The sequence below is a fragment of the Stylophora pistillata genome, chromosome 4, assembly GCF_964205215.1.
Source record: "Stylophora pistillata chromosome 4, jaStyPist1.2, whole genome shotgun sequence".
Taxonomy (NCBI): domain Eukaryota; kingdom Metazoa; phylum Cnidaria; class Anthozoa; order Scleractinia; family Pocilloporidae; genus Stylophora; species Stylophora pistillata.
Genome location: NC_142522.1, coordinates 35,790,254 through 35,809,825, shown reverse-complemented (window position 1 = coordinate 35,809,825; position 19,572 = coordinate 35,790,254). Strand labels below are relative to the sequence as shown.

Sequence of the window (19,572 nt, the reverse complement as noted above, 5' to 3'; positions counted from 1 at the left end):
AATTTCTGCTATCTGTCAATTCTCGTTTGAGAGCCTCAAACGAGAATTGAGAAAAATGTTAAAAATACAAAATATTGTAGCATCGAATAATAAACAACTATTGGATGAGATTTTTTTGATATCCGGAATAATCAAGGTCGAGGTGAGTGTTATCAGCCGAAGCCGAAGGCTGAGGGTAGCAACACTAACCGAGACCTTGATTATTCCGGATATCACAAAAACCGAATCCAACAATTGTTTTATTAGACATTGTTTTAAAGAAAATAACCCCAAACGCATTATCACAGCCAACACAGTTTATTTTCGAACACTTAAAATGTACAACTGTGTGGTAAAAAAAAAACCGAATCCAATAATTGTTTTATCATACATTGTTTTAAAGAAATTAGAACAGCTCCTCCGCCACTTTTGTCGATCTCTGGCTTTTAGTATTTTCTGAATCTTTATCCTCAAGTAATTTCTCAATTTCTTGCTGGGTCGATGAAGCGAATCGAGAAGCCATTCTTACTTCGCTGTCCGTGAACTTGACATTGCTCCACCGGAAATCATGCATTGCACGCGTAACCACTATTGTTGAGCCCACCACCATCTCCAGCACCACGTTTTGTGTCAGGAAAAGGTGACGGCGTGGACATATGCTTTTCTTTCCCATCATCATTCTTGTTGATTCCACCAAACCACTGCCCGTCTGTCTTCTTATTTGAGGGGTTTACGTGTATTTCATTGCTTTTTTCCAAATTCTTATTTTTCCAGCAACCAAGTGTGAAGTTGGTGGATTTCTTTCCTCTGTTACCTGTATTTTTATGACCCTTGATAAAGTTGTTTAGGTTTATTTCTTCGTTTCCGGAATTGATTTGATTCTCCACTTCGAAATTGTTCGCCTGAGGCTGCTCCGTAACCCCTATATGGTTTGTGCGGTTATCGTTTGGGTTACCATTTCTGGTGTCAACAGCTACATCTGGGATTTCTTCATAGGGGTTCTCTTGTTCCCTTCCGGCTTCCTCACTATCTCTCCCCTGGGCTTCCTGATTTCCCCGCCTACAGAGTAGACAAAGCTAGAAATGAGTCAATTAATCAAATTAACTATAGAGCTGACTCAATTAAAGTCCATATCGTTTACAATAGATATACAGGGGAATTGACACAGGAGAATATAAAAAGTCCGTTGAATGTTGAGGGTGTAAAGGAGAGAAAATTTTTTCCAGGAGCTTTGTTAGCTCCCTTCCATTAGTGGGTGACTGTTGCTGTTGTATATGACTATTTACACAATCATTTCTTAAATACGAAAGAAGAAATTATTGTTGCCGTGGAATAAAGCGGCAATTTCTAAAAAAAAAAAAAAAAAAAAAAAAAAAACACAACGAATTGAAATGGCGTTAAAAGACAAAATTGAAGAAATCAAGCAAGAATTTTCATTTTGCTTTTAAGTGTTCAGAAAATGAATGGAAATAAATATATTAGCAAAAGCCTTTCAGTTGAAAAACAAATAAGCAGATGATAGTTTTCTATTTCAATGGCGGTCTCATTTTGCAAGTAGAGTAATGTAATTGTTATCTTTTCCTAAGAGAAAATAGTTCATCTCTTTTAAATTTTAATTTCACACCTTCAACATCTATTTCTTTAAGGTGACCTTACGAGTAAGCAATTTGTACTTTCCATCTTCCGCACTGAATCTATAATCAACTGACTAGTCTGAATAAAACCTAGTCTTTTTGGGGACGGTACTTGTGTCTGCCCCTTCTTCCTCGAATTCTCTGTTTATTCTGTTGTTATGTAACAGCCTTCTAAGGCTATTTTCTCTCAAGATATCTTTCCAGGTATGATTCTAATTCTGCCAATAAGTTAATTATAATTTTATATTCAAACACAACGAATGTATGAAATTCATATATCTAAACTGCGCTTATAGAAACGTATTTGTGCACGATCCTTGCAGTAAAGAGCACTATTTAAGCAATAGTGAAAATCAGACCTGAAAAAATTCAGGCTTGTACGGGATTCGAACCATATTGTTTCTGTTTTGGCCGATCTTAACACAAAAGTATGAAGTTTTTTTTAGGTTGGAAGTCATTTTGTACAGCGCAAACAACTTGAAGGTGCATACTTAGTGTGCAAGAAGATTGACAGCTTAGTAGTGCCACCTTTAGTGTTGCCTTTATAAGCTGGTGAACAGCATTTTCAATTAGAATAGAATAGAATTGAATTGAGTAGAGTTGACAGTTGAGATCTGAGCTAATCCTGTTAGCAGCAACTTGTAATCAGGAATCAGAACACGAAATAATGAAGTATCCACTGAGTGTTAGTTAAAGTTGAACTGCAGAAGCACTGATCAGTGAAACGATATAATTTTATAAGTAAGTGAAGTCTACGGACGTGGACAAAAGCTACATTTATATATAATCATTTTCCTTAGGAAATAAATTTCAAATTTGACCGAATGGTGCGAAAAGATGAATGACTGAGTAATTAAAATAGAGAGTCATTAAGAAAAGTATTATTGTACCTGCGCCGCCGAATTTTTTTGCCAGCAATAACGATAACCACCCAGAGAATGATTCCACTGCTTATTCCTGCTATTATTGAGGCAATGGTCTTTTCATTGCGGTTCTCCTTGTTTCCCGTAACATCACAAAATTGTTCGAATGATGGAGGTTTACTATTTACATAGACAACCTTGTAACCACCTAAGTGTTTGCTGATATAGTAGACACTCTTTTGTACAACATAATCCAAAGTGTTGTTTTTCACAACCGAACGGGTTGAATTGGATTGGGTTTGAAGAATAAGTGAAAAAACCACTTTAGTTTGATTTAAAACTAAAAACTCTCCAGGTTTCTTTAGGACCCTGATCTGAACTGAACCGGCGTTGGAGTCATTTGGAAAGGTGCTGCATAATTTCCCTGCAATGGTTGTATTTCTGTTGAGAAACAAAGGACATCGTAGTGTTATATACGCCTTTGGCTAAAGAATGATCATGTGGCGTTGCACTTTGCATTATCCTCTTGTTTCACACTCAGGTGCTCTAAGTCTCAACAGTCAAGCAATGACAGTCAGTCTATCAAAGCCACTGTGTTAGGTTCCCCCCGACCTCTGGTCATGGGTGACAGTCTCTTGCGTCCATATGGGAAATAACTTAATGCTTCCCTATTTCTTATCGTGAATGGTGCATTCGCTCTGTTGGGCGTGCCCTCACACGTTGGGTTCCTATAGCTATCTCTATATTAAGAACATTTCAAACTACAATAGTAATAAACTAAAATGCAAATAGACGTAATACCTTGAATTGTAACTGCATGCATCCTCATAGCAGTAGTCTCTTATCCCTTTCACGACTGCTTGTTTAAATTTCTCTTCCTCCCACTGATGAACATATATTTGAAGACGAAAGGGAACAGATTCTTTTATCGAATTATTCTATAGAAACATTACATCATTAATACTTCAACCTTAAGTCAGCTGGCAAACGCGTTGACTAATTCTGCTTAAGAGTATTGTAGTTAACCGATCAAGCCTGGAGCAATTAGGCTAAAATTGCTTCGCAAAGCCAAAAAAGGCCTCTCACATGATGACTTTTGGAACGCCCCCAGCAAATCGTTCATATATTTAAGAATGTTTATATAGTTGCAATGGCCAGTGCTACATGTAGTGTTATCAAAGAAGTCGGAAAGGGCAGACAATTGTGTCCGAACGAAAGCATTAGGCACTTGATCCCCTCCCTCCCTCCATAAAACTCTGTACTATTCTCATAGCCCCCCCCCGGTCATTGGCAGTTTATTGGAAGTCAATTTTCTATAGTCCCCTCCCCTTTTATAATTTGATGGCGACGACTGATTCTCCTCCCGTTCCTCCTGAAAACTATGTCACTGCCCCCTCCCCAAAAATTCCTCCGCCCTTCTTCCTCCCTCCGCCCGGCGATAAATTATGCTTGGTCCTTAGGTATGAAACGATCGCATAATTCGAAAAATTTAAGCTGAAAATTTTTAAATACCTCTTCCATTTTCATTTCCAAGGTAATGCTGACTGCTACCAGATCTATTTAAAAATAAATTTGATTTCGTTAAACTGGTGAACGGATAACTTTCCGGAGAATGCAGAGTTATAAATGACGGCTCAAAAACGATTGTTTTCCTTTTGCATTTTCTGATAAAATAGTTATTTATCGACTTTAAGTGGCTTTGAGTGCTACTGAAAGAGTCCTGCGATACTTGTGACCGAAGGTCTATAGCTGTTGTTCATTACAGCTTTTTAAAATGTGTGCCATGAAACATTCCTCTGTAAATGTAAAGCACATTTTCTTGAGATGATTGAAAAAATAACTTGAGATGATTGAAAAATCAAAATTGCTCCACATTTACATTGTAAAAAAATTTTAAAGCCAATTTCGAAGAAGGAAAAACAAGAAACGTGTTCTACTTACTTAAGGGTTGCCTTGATCCATCTAATACAGTAATTCCAAGTATTTCTGGGAAAGACAAGTCGAGTTTTCCAAGATATTTCAGGCTTTTTTTGTCCACCAACCTAATTGTCTTTGCTGTATTATCAGACAAGTACAAGGTTTCATTGTGAAGTGCTATAGCGAACAAAATACTGTTCGTTAAGTTTTTTGATAGTTTTCGATTGCGTCCGTCCAGATCAGCTCTGCCGACCACACCCAGACCAGCATCGACCCAATAAATTACGCTTTCTGGGTCAGCATAGTCTACTATTACACCATTTACCCACTTCAAGGGGGTGCTGGAGCTCGCTTCCACAATGATGACTCTTTCCTTCCCATCTAAGGTGGCTCTTTCAATTTTAGGATTTGACCCCCAATCTGACCAGAAGATGTACCTGTAAGATTTGATTAATCAATTCTACGTTATTCCTCTTGAAAACGATTGGCTGGCTTTTCTTGCTAAGAGGCAATTGCGTTTCCAGATGAGTAATCCTCTCTTCCTTTTAGGGTCACGTTGGTAGTCACGTGAGACGTCCTTATTTTAACCATTTGTTTCCGCACAGACTTCTTAAGGTGGTACAACCCTCAAAAAATCAACATTTTTTCATGTTTTTTTACAAAAAGTTATCTATATCACCTAAATTGACACATGGAGACAACTGTATTTTTGCAGTTTTTGACTTGATATTTTATTATTGCTGCTGAGAATTAGCAAATGATGCCCCCCGGTGGGCAACCAAACAAGAACAGTCATAACTCTTTAACATTAGATTAAAAATTCACAAAATTTTTAGACAATGATCTTTACATGCACCTGCATGCAATGAACTACAGAAACACCTCTCAGTCATATAGAATGGAAAATATTAAAGAAAACACAACAACTTTCAGGAATTGATAAGATGAGCAATCTCATTTTGGTCATTTAACAACAAAAGATGCACCTAAGTGTATGTTTCTAGTTCATTGCATGCAAAAATATACTGAGATCTCTCACTCCAAAAATGAGAAGAATTGAATAAAACGCCGGAAAGTTATCTTTGCTAGCGTGTCGGTAGTTTCATAAAATTCGAAATTGAGAGAAAACTGGTTTAAAGTTTTTAAACTGATTTTTTCAAGACTTGAACACAGTTTCCATGAATTGAATTGTTCAAAACTGACCAGGGCCATAGCTGACTCCTTCAGTTTGCTTATTATGGTCATCTTTTCGTTTTTTAAGGCCCCTAATCACTTTGCGTCGCTTCTTGGTAGTAGCTTTGCTTTTATGTTGCGCAATATTAACTCTAAGCTGGTCTTGGAGTCTGCAACCCTCCTCGGTATATTTGCCAGAAGGAATACCAAGGGCTTGGAAAAGCTTAATAATACTCATTGAACCAATATTAAAATAAGAAACAGCATCATAAAGTCCTAATTCTAATGTCTCCCTTCCAACATAAATTTCTTTTGGAATCCTTTGCCATACCATGCCATTCAAAGACTCATTTTGATTTTGTGTCTTGCCATGTAAGCACTTCTGCAATAAGTTGTTCTCACTAAGTCGAATATATTCAGGCTTTAGCTTGGCAATAACAGGTAAAGGAAGGCCAGGTCCATGCTTAAAGAGATTCGTATGGTTGGCTTTGTCCTTTTGATACTTGCACCAACTTGCACTACCTGTTGGGCAGTGGTCATGAAGTGGGCGTGCCTCACTTGAGGCACAATGCATGAGGCTAGCATGGATAGCTTTCTTCATTCCAGCCAAATTTCCAACATTGCACCTTATGGCAATGCCATAATAGTTCTGCAGTTTATCAATTAGACTATCTGTGAGTTTCCCTCTGCCTCCAAGGCCTGGATTGTCACGTTTTAATTTGCGAAGTGCAGTTCCAACCCTCTTCTGCACATGACCAATGCATTCTTTCTTTTCCACTAAAATTCCAGCATCTTGATAAATATTCTTTATCCTGGAAAAACTCTTGCTGTCCCCATCCCCATAAAATTCAGTGTACCTGAGATTGTGCAGCTCAACAGACCTTTGAAATATGCGCTCTGCACCCTCTGGTTCCATAGCAGGTGCTGATCCCTGGAAATTTGACTTGCAAGTGGTGTGATCAGCTCTCCACATCTGATATTCGAGAGAATTCTTGTCCATTTGTTCATGCCGCTCACACTGTTTGCATCCTTGGCTTAGGGCCTCCACATCAAGAACCTTTCCTGTGTCCATAGATATGACAGTCACACAACCATTGCGTGACGAGTAGCCTCTCTTTTGCCATGTTCCGTCACAAGAAACACCACAGTTCACAGGTAGACCTTCAGAAGAATTTACATCCTTCTTGAGAGATAAAACTTCTTCTCCTGCCTTTTTCATTGTTTCCTTTGCAATCGCTTTCATGTGACGGCCGATTACGCGCGAGTTGCTGAGGAAAGCTTTCTCATTTGGAGGTGGAGGCATGTTCATAATTGTGCAGAATTTCCTTGCACCAGCATAACCCTTTCCAAGAGTTCTCATACCATAAACGATTCGCCGATTTACTTCAAAACTCTTTCCTTGCTTTTTTGATGTGCAAAATGAATGTTTCCATCCACACTGCTCGCACAGCAAACGCAAAGTTGACGCACATCCCTTCCGTTTCAAATTATCTTCCATAAACAAAAGACTGAAATCGCCGCATTCGCCACAACGTAGCAAAGAAAAAACGGACGATAGCACCTCCATATCACAGAACCTGAACCCTGTAATGGATGGACTGGTTTCCTCTTTATCTACCTTGATCAGCTTAGGCTTGGGTTTGTCTTCTTGGGAAGTTGATTGAAGCTTTCGATACGAAGCCGAAGATTCCTTCGCTTCGCTCTGATCATGTGAAATGCCGTCTGTGGATTCACGTATCCCACTCGAAGCGCTTTCGACAACAATCGACTCTTCTTCGTTAATTCTTGGACTATTTGAAAAGCGATTTCCATAAAATTTGCGCTTCTTGCGTCTCTGAGACGAAAATTTCGGCATTTTGATGATTGAAGCTCTCTCACTTGCGAAAATTCACAACTGAATGATTGATAATAACGGCTGTTCACCGAAATATATCAAAACGAGGCTGAAAGTCATTGTTGGGCCCCAGTCTCCCAATAGCTTACTCAAGACGCAATCAGCTTGCTTTGATCTGGGAGGAAATCGCACTTTTAGGCCCTAAAAGGTCGCATTTAAAAATGCGTTTCCATGGCAACGGAACAACAGTGCCTTAGAAATTGCATTTTATTACTATTTCCTGACAAATTATTCACAAAAAGACATTTGGGGCTATTAAACAAAAGCCTTTAGAAGTGAAATCGAATGGAAAAAAAATAGACTCATTTTCAACAAAAATTGCATTTTTTTTTGTATCGTACCACCTTAAGCAAAAGTTAGATTGCTGAGCAGCTTTTTTACGCCATTAGAGCAAGTTGTACAAACGTGTAACAAGAAACGTGATTCACCAGTCACCATTGAAAGCAATGAAGGCCCCACTGAAAACTGCTTTGGCGAGTTGGGCTCTCTCGTTAAATATAATAATAATAATAATAATAATAATAATAATAATTATTATTATTATTATTATTATTAATGGAAATACTATTCTGTGAAGCGTTAAGAACAACGCTTAATTATTAATTTGAACACAGACACACACAAAATTTTTTTAAAAAATGGTCTATCCTGAGTGGCACAATTAGACATTTCTTAGTTATATTGAATTTCTCAGTTTATGAGTTTTGATTTCAATTCTTTAAGTACATATGACTTCCCTTTACTCACCCATTGACCAAATCAACAGCAATACCTCGAGGCTGGTCAATGTCTCTATCAAACAGTATCTTTCTGTCACTTCCGTCAACCTTTGCCTTTTCTATTCGGTTGTTGGTTGTGTCTGTCCAAAAGATGTCTTTATCAATCCAGTCTATGGCTATTCCTTCCACTTTACCGACACTTTCCGCTACGTTTTCTTTTTTGTTCGTTTGAAGATTCATTCTTTTGATAGTACCAATCCCAAAATCACTCCAATAGATAAAGTTGTCTTCCACGTCCACTGCAATGGCAAAAACCCGTCCAATGTCTTGCACTACAACAGTAGAAGTGGTTGGCCCAACGGACAGCTTGATACTATTTATGGTATTCCCAACGCTAAAGTACAAGCACGGCCCTAAAGTACAAGCTGTGAGGAGAAAAGAATAGTTAATCAAAAAATTCCACAAGATGACGAGTGAATGAGAAGGAGTACAGTAGAGAAAAAAATGAAATTATTAACCTCCGCCTGATCAAATCAGGTGATTCTACAAAAATGAAAAGGTCAAATGGAAATTTTTTCTGTAGTTTACTCGACAATTAACATGCAAACAATAATGTGGTAAATGGATCAACTGTTATTAAATTTGACTAGTGTAACTGTATTGTTATATATGTATTGTAAGTAGTGTAAGTTAATGTAGTTTAAACATGGTGTAAAAAGTAATTATAGTGTAAGTACATGTGTAAGTGTAATAAACAATGCTGTATTAAAAAAAAAAAAAAAAAAAAAAAAAAAATGAAAAGGTCGCTAAGGCGGCTCCTCTAGCCACAGGCAGCCCAAGCTCACTACAAGAAAAGCGAACGTGACTCTTACAGTGTTGCGCAACGTTTTATATTTATAATGGTTTGTATGGGATGTTATCGGTTTGCCTTAAAAGAGAGAAAAAAAAATGTCTTGTTTTGAAATAAAATGGACTTACCTCATTGCCTTGTTGTTTTGTATGGGATGTTATCGGTTTGCCTTAAAAGAGAGAAAAAATGTCTTGTATTGAAATAAAATGGACTTACCTTATTGCCTTGTTGTTTTCTTTGTTGACTACCAGCGTCTCAGGCCATTTTGGAGCGTTTTCGGCGAGTTAGCGATATTTTGGTGTTCACTGCAAAAAAAATATGGCGCGTTATTAGGGTCAAAATAAAAAAGATACATCCCTCATTATGAATTGAAAATGATATGTTCTTTGTCGTCTAATTCTGCAAACTGACCTTTTGAATGAGCCGATCAGCACACTCGCGAAGAATATTCTGGGTAGCCGGATCCATCACTAGCAAGAACGCATGGCGCGAAAATCCAAGTATCAGGCAGACGTCATACCGGCTTAGTGACCAAGCCGTGTCTATCAGATACGTCATGTACGCCTGGTCGAAAGAATTCAATTCAAAATCCGCGTATTCAATTCTAAATGCCTTGTTCATCACAAATCGCACACCCCGGCAGAAGGAAGTTTCCAATTCAACAGTCACAGGGGAATGTGTTATTTCAGGAATAATGACGGAATTTTGCCGATTTTTTTTGTGATGCGATAATGTTCAAATGTAACCTTTCACAATTCAAGCTGGAAAAGAAGGTAAGTTTGCAGAATTAGATGACAAAGAACATATCATTTTCAATTCATAATGAGGAATGTATCTTTTTTATTTTGACCCTAATAACGCGCCATATTTTTTTAGCAGTTGAACACCAAGATATCGCTAACTCGCCGTAAACGCTTCAAAATGGCCTGAGACGCTGGTAATCAACAAAGAAAACAACAAGGCAATAAGGTAAGTCCACTTTTTCAAAACAAGACATTTTTTCTCTCTTTTAAGGCAAACCGATAACATCCTAAACAAACCTTTATAAATATAAAACGCTGCGCAACACTGTAAGAGTCACGTCCGCTTTTCTAGTGGTGAGCTTGGGCTGCCTGTGCTCTAGCTAGGGGAGGAGGGCCTCCCCTGAATTTGACCGGCTCGAAATGGCATTGCTTTAGTTTCGATCTCCCCCAAATTTGGTGTGTATGACGTTGAAATATTAAACAAATCACTTACCGAGTTTGGTGGGAGACGTTTGAATGTAACGTGCACAACTCTCATTTCAAATTTCAAATTTCACCCGTGAGGAAGGCATCCAAGCGAGCGCGTGTGAGTTTACGATGCTGTGATTCTAGAGGACGCCGCGGTCTGTCTTGGTGGTCGCGTCGAGCCTGACGGCTTGTATGTAAAATAGTTTACGTTCGATTCCGATCACGATGACGCGGCGAATCCTATTGGCGGGAAAATTTCACATTGCGCCAGTTTGAGATCAGCTCATCAAACATCGTAGCCACACGAGCAAGCACAGTACGTGGAAAGTTTCTTGGCCTTTTTTCTTTTGTAATAAGAAATTATGCCAAAGTTAAGGGAGACCAGGATCTCCCTTCTTTATGTGTACGATTCAAGTGTCATAAATGATGAAGAATTTGTTTTGCTGTACGATATCAACACTGCAAAGAGCCCTGACTTTCCTTACTGGAATTACGAAGCTTTTGAACTCGACATGATGTCTGACGATGAATGCCAAGCTGAATTTCGCTTTTACAAGAATGATGTGTATAACTTAAAGGAAGTCTTGAATCTCCCATCGGAATTTACATGCTATAATGGCTTGACAGTAGATGGCACTGATGTTCCCTGCATCTTTTTAAAACGATTTGCTTACCCTTGCTGCTATCTTGACATGATTCCAAGGTTCGCTAGGCCCGTGCCTCAACTTTGTATGACAAGTACTTTGGTTATGGTATATACGCACTGGAACCATTTGCTAACAACGCTCAATCAACCTTGGCTTTCCCCTGATAATTTGGAGAACTTTCCTAATGCTACTTTTCAGGTTGGCAGTGGTTTGCAGAATTGTTTTGGTTTTGTGGACGGAACGGTGAGGCCTGTTTCCCTACCCGGCAAAAATCAAAGAGTTCTGTACAATGGCCACAAAAAAGTTCACGCTATAAAATTTCAGTCCCTCGCGGTTCCAAACGGTCTGGTAGTTAATTTGTTTGGCCCAGTGGAGGGAAAACGACATGACAGTGCTATGTTAGCTGAATCTAATTTATATAACCAACTGGTGCAATATGCTGTTAACATAAATGGAGACTCATTATATATGGTGATCCCGCCTATCCCCATCGTCCACAACTGCAAGGTCCTTTTTAAGGGAGCAAGGATGACACAGAATGAGAAGGACTGGAACAGTGCTATGAGTAGCATGAGGGTATCTGTACAATGGATTTTCAAGGACATAATCAATTACTTTAAACTCTTAGACTTCAAAAAGAATTTAAAAGTTCAACTCAGCGCAGTGGGGAAAATGTACATTGTTTGCACTTTACTTCACAATGCAAGGTGCTGCTTATATGGTTCAACAACTTCTGAATATTTTAATGTTCAACCACCAACTCCCCAAGACTATTTTTTGTAAATCGGTCAACATTCATGCAACATAGCTCAAGCTGTAAGATCATTTTAACTGAAGCTCTATAGGTGGCAACTTTTCATTTTGACAAATATTTGACTGTTGTACTTTTAACCCAAATTTATTGTGTTACTTTTAAATAAAACCTATAAGTTGCATTGATTTCTATGAACTGTGTTTAAGGTAAGTGACAGGCAAATGGACAGCATTCACTGTTGGGACACAACTTTTATTCTGAACATTTACAAATGATAGAAAATAATAGAATTATACCACGGTATTAAAGAGCTTGCATTATATGAAAATAGAATGTTTGGTCTTTTGAAATGCCTACTTCACACAAATTATCCTTTTTTCTGCAAAATTGACAATGTGGCTAAGGTATAAGGATCACACTTTCATAACATACCTAAAATTTTCTGCCTTCTGCAAAGTTATGGCAGTCCCAACAGGCAAAACAAATTAATTCTCATAAAAAATGGAAATAAGGAATGCTCAGTTTCAAAATAATTTTAAAGTCAAGTGCCTCTAAGCATCCTTTGGCGTGAATGCACCTTGCAGTAAAGTTGGCAAAGCAGTGTTCTGCACTTGCATTTGCAGTAGGAGCTGGTCCTGCTGTTTTTGTTGGCTTTTGATGTTGTCTAATAACACCTTTGCGAGACTCTCTTGCTGTATCATGAGATTTTCTTGTTGGATTTTTTTCACATCAAGCTCAGCCTTCCTTTATTGAAGCTCCTCTCTTTTCAGGCTGGCATCAAATTCAGCCTTTCCTCTTAAGTAAGCGACAGTTTCAGTGCCTGTGGAACGCTTGCATTGTTCTTGTTCACCCTTCCTCTTCTTGCTCTGAGCAAATGTTTCCATTGAAGCCTTTAGCATTTCAACTGCCTTTGCAGTCTCTTCCTCTGCCTTTCCCCTTTTTTTCTGATTCCAGTTGCTGATCTTCAGCATCTCTCTCTTTAAATTGTTCAATAATGTCTGTCATAGAGTCATCAAATGGTGTATGTTGCAGGGCAATCCCACTGGCCTTTTCTTCTCTTATTTTATTCTTTTGTTCTTTCTCTAGCATGATGTAGTGATCACATACAGATTTCTGATTCACAGTAAACCTGGTAGATTCAAGCTTACTTAAGGACTCACTTATTCTCTCCCACACTTGACCTCGCGGTTTACTTCCTCGTTTGTACTTCCAAGATTCAGACAAATAAATTTCTTGCAATAACATATTGTGTTGATCACTCCACACCATTGGCCTTTTAACACTGTAAGGGCAAATATCTTGTGAGGAAAAAGTTACAGAAACAATATAAATAGATTTGTTGTTTCCATTGTTACATACGACATCACTTTTCTATAAATATCTTGCAACTAAAAAATTTGAGTGAGCTGCAAAAAATATTCATTAATGGTATGTTACTAAACAAATAACTTACATTCGCTCAAACCTCTTACATTAAAATTTTCAACTTAAGATAATCAACATGGCTAAGAGATGGCTAGTCTAAATCAATTCAAGACTTCATTTCAGAGAACAGATGATTCAAAGAATGACAATTTCATCAAAGCAGTCGAAGGAAAGATTTATAATTTGATAATTCAACAAACATGCAGCCCTTTAATTTCGAGAGCAAAAACCCTTTAAGGTTACAAATTCCATAACTCTTTTTCTTCGTTCTTGCTATTCTTTAGTATGACTGGTTTTGTTGACCGATTTCCCTGGATCCTTCGTAATTTAATGTGAGCAGAAAATTATTTTGGTGACTGAGCCCTGATTTCCGAAGGGCTCCAAGAGTAACACAACAACTATGCACAATAATCATGAGACTAAATTTAGCCAATTTGATTCAGAGTAGAAACGGATTAGAGAAAGATACAACTGAAAATTAAGTTGTGTCAGAAAAGAAAGAATATTCTAAGAAATACATTTGTCTTGTTTTGGGAACAGTGCAGTCATTGACTGCTGGTTTATAAACAACGAAGGCATCTTTAAAATGCGTACGTACTCCAAGCAAAAGATAAACTCTATCTTTATGAGACAAAAAATTTTAATTATTATGAGACACAAAAATTTTATTAAACAGCAGCATTTGATGCAAAGGGGTATAATTTGTACAAAACTTACCTTTTTATATTGGTTTTCTTCTTCGATCCCTCCATCCTGCAAGACGCCTTCAAAATAGGAGATCTTCCCGCCTGGCCGTCAGCCGACGCCGTCACGCTATGACATGCGCATACGCAGTTATGTACCTTCGGCCGCGGCGTCGCGAACATTTTCGGACTGTAAACTCACTAATATCTCCGCCGGTACTGGAGCTATTTTATGATAAAAACTTTGCTGATGGGATGGAAAGTGAATAAGAAAGCGATTTGGACCAGTAATGGAGAATCGAGGTAAGAAGTCTAGTACCATTGCGAAATCGTTGCCATCGACCGCGTGGTCATGAAATTCGAAGTTGTTCGCCTCAGGCTGTCCTTTTCTGTTTGATTTTCTGTTTTGATTTCTCGCGCAGCTCTTCAAATTTGATTTTAAATTGATTTACGGGACTCCAATAAACAGTAATTTACGCCGAGAACATGTTTTGTGCATTCTCCTTCTGTGCACCTACATTATGGAATACTCTTCCTAATTCTCTTAAATCTGCAGCTTCTCTTTCGTCTTTTAAATCTGCCCTTAAAACATTCCTATTCTGGAAATTTTATTTTTAGTATTGTGAAACACTACATAGGTTTTTATCCCATTTAACTTTATTTTTGTTTGTGTAGGTACTACTAACTGTTAGTATCGTTGTTATATTTTATTTTTATTATGCTATGTAAGCGCATTGAGAACCTTAAATGCGCCCATAAAAACCTTACTATTATTATTATTATTATTATTATAAATGCGAAGCGATTCGAAGTGGAATCGATACTTCGTTCGATAGGCTGCTACCATGAAAATGCATCTTTTGAATTTTTGAATTTATTTCGGATGATATGGGCACAAATAAAAATTCGTTAAAAAAATCAATATTTATTGTTTTTCTTTCAAATTTTCAGGACGTATTGCTAACATGTTCATGATCAATTTGTGCTATCAAATAATCTGCCATATCCTGTGCTAATGAAGATAAGTGACTTTTACCTCGAGTTTTGCATTATTATTTTGCTTATTTTGTGTTTTAAATTTATTTTTTTCAGGAAACTCCTGGCTTTCAATGATGTGATTTATAGTTCTCTGGAAAGTTAATTTTATACACTTAAAAGTGAGATGTTAATTGTAGGTGTTATTGCTGTACATATTTGTTTAATAGATAATATAAAAGATGGATGTGTACAATTGTTACGTTTTACCACTGCACTATATGAGTTGAAAAAGAGTTTAATCCTATCAAATTGCTTTTAAAATGTTAAACACACAGGTAGGTTCTATGTGTACAGCTTATCCACTCTCTCACCTGATTGGTCAAAAAACCTATCATTTATTGTACTGGTAAACCCATAGAAAATTGAAACAATTTAAGTTTCTTTCATACGAGCAATAGACTGCACTTTTTATCGGTTTACCAGTGAAGTAACCCACCTGGGATAATGAGAGTTCTCCCAACATTCTGCGTGGGTTATTATGCCTGTAAACCGAAAAAAAGTCTGTTGTATTCCGCACTTAATTTGCATGCATGACAGTTCACGATTATGACACTAACTCATATTGTGCATTTGTGCTGGTAAGAATTCCTGGATACAAGTTTGTTAATAACCCAGTGAATCAGTGCAGTTCCTAAAGGACATGTTGCAAGGAGAACTGACTATTTCAGTTGAAAATTCAGGTTAAAATGATGAAGCAACTTACCGTGGATGATATTGCAATGAAGCCATAATTGGAGAATTAAAAATAATTTTGATCCTTCCATCCCTTTTCCTTCTGAATGCTGGAGTAAAGTCCTGCTTCTGTAAAGTGAAATAGAATTGGTCAGATTAGCAATGCTGTCATAGATCAAGAACTTGGTAGGGGGATGGGGCAGGTTGGAAGAGGGCCTGATTGAACCACCTTTAACTGATATAGCTAATGTCTTAAAATTAATGCGTAAAAATTTTTTAAATATCCTGTGGATAGTTGTCGTGTGCACTTGAACGCTTTTTTCCCGAAAGCCTTTCTTGAAACAACTGTAAACCCCTTGATCCTGAAGCAATCTCTTGATTTTTGAAAATTTACTCACATGGCCATGCGAGTATTCTGCATCAAAACATTACAGCAACAGTCGGGGAACATACAATCGAAAAATGAGTGAAGAGATTTGTTCTTCGGCCTAAATAGGGTATTCAGTATCATCAAGAGTCAGGTTTATCTTCTCCTGGTACCATAGCCTGATGTTGGATAGTATTTGGATAGTATTTGGATATTATTACAATATTACAAAAAATATACACTACCGGCAGTTAACAAAGGCTATTTGAGGCAGGCAGTGTTAAATACATATATTATAAAATAAAAAGATTTACAGAGCAAGAGATTAATTAGACAAATTACAACTACATTAATTCATTTAAGATACGGCAAGAGAACAGAACAAGCTGGGGTCTTATAGTTGTGCTATTAAAGTAGACAAATCAATATAATCATCATATTTTTCAAGTCTCTGAAGGAGGAAATCATGGATTTTACTCTTAAAATTGTATTTTGATAGCTGACGCACTTCACAAGACAAGCTATTCCAGATTCTAACACCAGTTCTCAAAAATGCCCTTTTTTGTATATCTAATCTTGAAATTTCAACAAAATAGTCGCCTCTTGAAGATGATCTTGTCTTAAGGGGTGAATATTAGCTTGATAAGCGAATAAATTAAAAGGTGACAAATTATTGGATATGTCAAAAACACATCGGTACCACGATATTCTCTTACTTCAGACTTCAGATCAGTTTTCTTACATCGTTCAGGCTTCTTAGTGATAAGAAATGAAATAGAGAAGCTACGAGTGGAGTTTAGGCTTTTATAAACCGGCCTCAACTAAATGAAACCGACATTCAGAAACAACAGGAAAATAGCTCAGTCACAAACTGCAGAGGACTGTGTACTTGATTGACAAGTTTTGTGAGATACCACCCCCCCCCCCCCCCCAATAAAAAAAACAAAACAAAACAAAAAGAATTTAGACTGTGGTACCGATGTGGTTTTCAATTGACTTGTCATGACTTAATACTAGCTTGGTCACGTCACGTAACGTGTTGCGTGACTAATCAAGGCAAGCTCGCAAGGGCATTTAAAAATGCACTTCCTTATTTACCCACTAACTGATTTTCACACTAGTAGAGAAGAGAGAAAAGATGTCACCGGCAAACGCAGATTTTTCCCTAAATCAATGAAGAAAAAAGACTAATATCTGCTTTATCTCTAAATGCTGGCTAAATGTAGCGAGAATCGAATGATTTGGTTTGATCAATCGACAATTTGCTGGCGAAGTGAAGATACTTTCTACCGGGCTTTGTGAGGTTTGACGAAGACCAGCAGTTTAGCGGTTGAAAAGTGAACACAAATGTTTCGCCATTAGAAGGAAGATCGTTTCAAAATATGGAATTGACGTAAAGCGGTGCAGTTCTTGACATAAACAACTTCAACTTCCTTTAATGCTATATCGAAGTGACTAAAAATAGGTCACATGTCCAGTCACGTTCAGTTTGGGAACAGCTAATCAACGCGACTATTGACTAAATGTGCCCGACATTGTAGAGATTCTCCAGGGAATGACTCACTGTAGCGGTAACATTGATACAGAAATTTACTGTTTAAGCGAGAAACCCAAAACTGATAACTCGAATCAAGATCGAAAGCAAAAGTGGGTATTTCACCAAATTCTAAGAATTTGTAAATCATGTGTACTTCCGCTCAATGGATTACAAGTTCTCTCTACTTTATTTCCTTCTGAACTTAAATTAATTAGAAAAGCGGTAAATTAGCAGTAGATAATAATGTTTTGCCCACAATTTACTTTGAGTTAAGAAACTTCATGTTTCACTTCAGAGGGCCCATTTATGATAAACAGTGATGCATATTTTTCTCAAATTCCTTCTTATATATACATATATGTCTCAATCTCACAAATTTCTGTTGAGAAGTGCACCTCAGCCGAATATTTTGTTTTATTTATTTCTCTAGATAATGGATGCAATTGGCTAGATTCATGCTTTCTATCCAAGAAAAAGCGGCTATGAAGTAATGAAAGGATCAGAGCGAAATTTACGATGTCAGCCACGCGTCTGATCGCTTGTTTTCAACTGCTATTCATTTCCACGGCGTATTATATTGGATTCCCCTTACCTCAGAGGATATAGGCACTCATTTTCTGCAAGCAGTTGGATTCATGATCAGACGGCTGGACACTATCCAAATCTATGACCAATATTTGGTATACAGTTTATACCAAATACTCCGCAGAATGCCTGATCAGCACACTGAAATACGATTTGAACTTAGGCCGGCAAGAGTACCATATAACCCCATACATTAATTATGCATTCAGTCTTTGTTCAATTAAAACAATAGCGATAACAATAGAACTCCGCAGAGACTAGTAGTCTTTGTTTTGAAAAGTTTGGATTTTTTTGAAACAGGGTAAATTTGGCGCGTTTTAGCTTTGCAAAACAGAAAACTCAAGTAATTTTCCAGAGGTTTTTAATTTTGAAATATAACTGAATGTTAACGTTAAGTCTACGGTCAGGCTTTGAAGTTTGTCAATGCAAAGTTTAAATAAATGTTGTGTCTTACCTGTTCTTGTGATTTTGGTTGATTCTTTCATTATCCTTTCGTGTCCTAGTGATGAAAATTGTTCGTGAAGGCCGGTGCATACAGCGATGCAAAGAAACCTTTGTATCTAGTCTTTCTGGACTTCACAAAGTTGGGCGATACGTTCGATAATGTTTCCAAAGGGATCGTTTCCGTAGTGCTGACGCCACATATATTCTTGTAGGTAGCCATCGAAAAGTCCTTTGGATGTTCCTGTTTGGGGCAAACCTTGCTTGATTCCCCACCATGTATTTTCGATACCATGTGTGTGCGCACCGGTGAATTCCGGCGCATTGAAGCCATTCCATCGCAACCCTTTTTTGAACATCGCCACTCGTACCCGTCTCGCGATGAAGCACGTCGCGTCCAGCTAAGTTCAATGCTGCGCCCAGCTCGAGGACATTTTACCGACGTCACAAGCAGGTTGTGATCCTTACACCACTGTATGCATCGGTCGTGATCCGATAATATTCGAGAAAGTCGAATAAAATTCAGTCTCCCCATCTCCGAGTTGTTGTTGTTCTTCTTCCTTCTATCTTCTTCTTTCGTTGATGTTATTAGAAAGAGGTATGAAAAAATTTTGTTTTCTTTGTGGTATTTGGCCAATCGTAGAGAAGAAGAAATGCATTCTTTAGTGCAAAGGGGACCTTTGGTGCATTATATCAATGCACATATATTGTTATGAAAATTTTTTTACTGAAAGGTAAAAGAAAATGTAGCTTTTGGAGAGAAACTCCTAACTGATTTGCGTATCATAGTGGTAAGGCTATGGTTTGATAATTGTCTGATAATAACGCGTTGTCTGAGGAGCGATGGTTCAAGGCTCAGCAGAACTGCCAAGAAGGTAAAAAGGAAAGGAAAGAAAAAAAAAAACCGAGGAGAAGTTAGGAACGAAGGGGAGAAGGGAGAAGAACGTGAGAAAGGAATGGAGACGAAAAAGCCGCTTTCAATCAATTTCTCTTTTATTGAAGCAGTAAGTACTTATTAGTAATGTATATATGCTAAACCCGTGGGAATAAGTCATTGTCTTAAAAACAATGGGGTGCATACATAATTAATGAAATTGAATGCATAATTATGTATGGGGTTATATGGTACTCTTTCCCTTAGGCCTTGTTTACAAGCAAGGAGGGTAACCCTTGTGCTAGGGTT

The 19,572-nt window shown here is 37.7% G+C and overlaps 3 protein-coding genes, 2 long non-coding RNA genes and 1 pseudogene across 11 annotated transcripts; 3 read left to right on the top strand and 3 right to left on the bottom strand.

Annotated features, from left to right (window-relative positions):
- Positions 1 to 278: 278 nt before the first annotated feature.
- LOC111327815 (uncharacterized) lies at positions 279 to 15,588 on the bottom strand. 6 transcript variants are annotated; one of them, XM_088756837.1, is made up of 9 exons: positions 15,491 to 15,580; positions 15,224 to 15,269; positions 9,246 to 9,334; positions 8,208 to 8,604; positions 4,418 to 4,830; positions 3,989 to 4,032; positions 3,278 to 3,414; positions 2,504 to 2,917; positions 279 to 1,038 (listed from the first exon to the last, which is right to left on the bottom strand). In XM_088756837.1, exons 4-9 carry the CDS (start codon positions 8,417 to 8,419, stop codon positions 546 to 548), a joined length of 1,713 nt encoding a protein of 570 aa, XP_088612963.1. In that variant the 5' UTR covers positions 8,420 to 8,604; positions 9,246 to 9,334; positions 15,224 to 15,269; positions 15,491 to 15,580; the 3' UTR covers positions 279 to 545. The 6 variants fall into 6 exon arrangements, with proteins under 6 accessions (XP_088612963.1, XP_088612962.1, XP_088612965.1 ...); XM_088756836.1 differs by lacking the exon at positions 15,224 to 15,269 and having other exon boundaries at positions 15,491 to 15,588; XM_088756839.1 differs by lacking the exon at positions 9,246 to 9,334 and having other exon boundaries at positions 15,491 to 15,582.
- LOC148733511 (uncharacterized) lies at positions 5,100 to 8,176 on the bottom strand. Its single transcript, XM_088756840.1, has one exon. The coding sequence runs from the start codon at positions 7,419 to 7,421 to the stop codon at positions 5,586 to 5,588; it is 1,836 nt and encodes a 611-aa protein (XP_088612966.1). The 5' UTR covers positions 7,422 to 8,176; the 3' UTR covers positions 5,100 to 5,585.
- LOC148733510 (uncharacterized) lies at positions 8,613 to 9,159 on the top strand. The gene is made up of 2 exons (XR_015999970.1): positions 8,613 to 8,738; positions 8,982 to 9,159. It is a non-coding gene; the product is annotated as an uncharacterized LOC148733510 (long non-coding RNA).
- On the top strand, positions 10,603 to 11,670 carry LOC148733509 (uncharacterized; annotated as a pseudogene).
- Positions 11,873 to 14,059, bottom strand: LOC111327820 (uncharacterized). Of its 2 annotated transcripts, none has more exons than XR_002694566.2 (2): positions 13,784 to 14,059; positions 11,873 to 12,939 (listed from the first exon to the last, which is right to left on the bottom strand). XR_002694566.2 is itself a non-coding variant. In XM_022932106.2 (2 exons), the coding sequence occupies exons 1-2, from the start codon at positions 13,930 to 13,932 to the stop codon at positions 12,542 to 12,544; spliced, it is 531 nt and encodes a 176-aa protein (XP_022787841.1). In that variant the 5' UTR covers positions 13,933 to 14,059; the 3' UTR covers positions 11,873 to 12,541. The 2 variants fall into 2 exon arrangements, 1 of the variants encoding a protein (XP_022787841.1); XM_022932106.2 differs by having other exon boundaries at positions 11,873 to 12,923.
- Positions 13,913 to 18,406, top strand: LOC111327823 (uncharacterized). Its single transcript, XR_015999965.1, has 3 exons — positions 13,913 to 14,052; positions 14,842 to 17,473; positions 17,794 to 18,406. It is a non-coding gene; the product is annotated as an uncharacterized LOC111327823 (long non-coding RNA).
- Positions 18,407 to 19,572: the final 1,166 nt, after the last annotated feature.

What these genes read in the sequence shown, in the direction of transcription:
- LOC148733511 (XM_088756840.1), bottom strand. Translation starts at nt 7,421, where the DNA reads ATGCCGAAATTTTCGTCTCAGAGACGCAAGAAGCGCAAATTTTATGGA.
- LOC111327820 (XM_022932106.2), bottom strand. Translation starts at nt 13,932, where the DNA reads ATGTTCGCGACGCCGCGGCCGAAGGTACATAACTGCGTATGCGCATGT. An exon ending in AAGAAAACCAATATAAAAAG is followed by an intron (nt 12,924 to 13,783) that starts GTAAGTTTTGTA and finishes TTGCCCTTACAG; the next exon opens with TGTTAAAAGGCCAATGGTGT.
- LOC111327815 (XM_088756835.1), bottom strand. Translation starts at nt 15,551, where the DNA reads ATGGAAGGATCAAAATTATTTTTAATTCTCCAATTATGGCTTCATTGC. An exon ending in TCATTGCAATATCATCCACG is followed by an intron (nt 8,605 to 15,490) that starts GTAAGTTGCTTC and finishes TTCTCCTCACAG; the next exon opens with CTTGTACTTTAGGGCCGTGC. An exon ending in TGGAAATGAAAATGGAAGAG is followed by an intron (nt 3,415 to 3,988) that starts GTATTTAAAAAT and finishes ATGTTTCTATAG; the next exon opens with AATAATTCGATAAAAGAATC.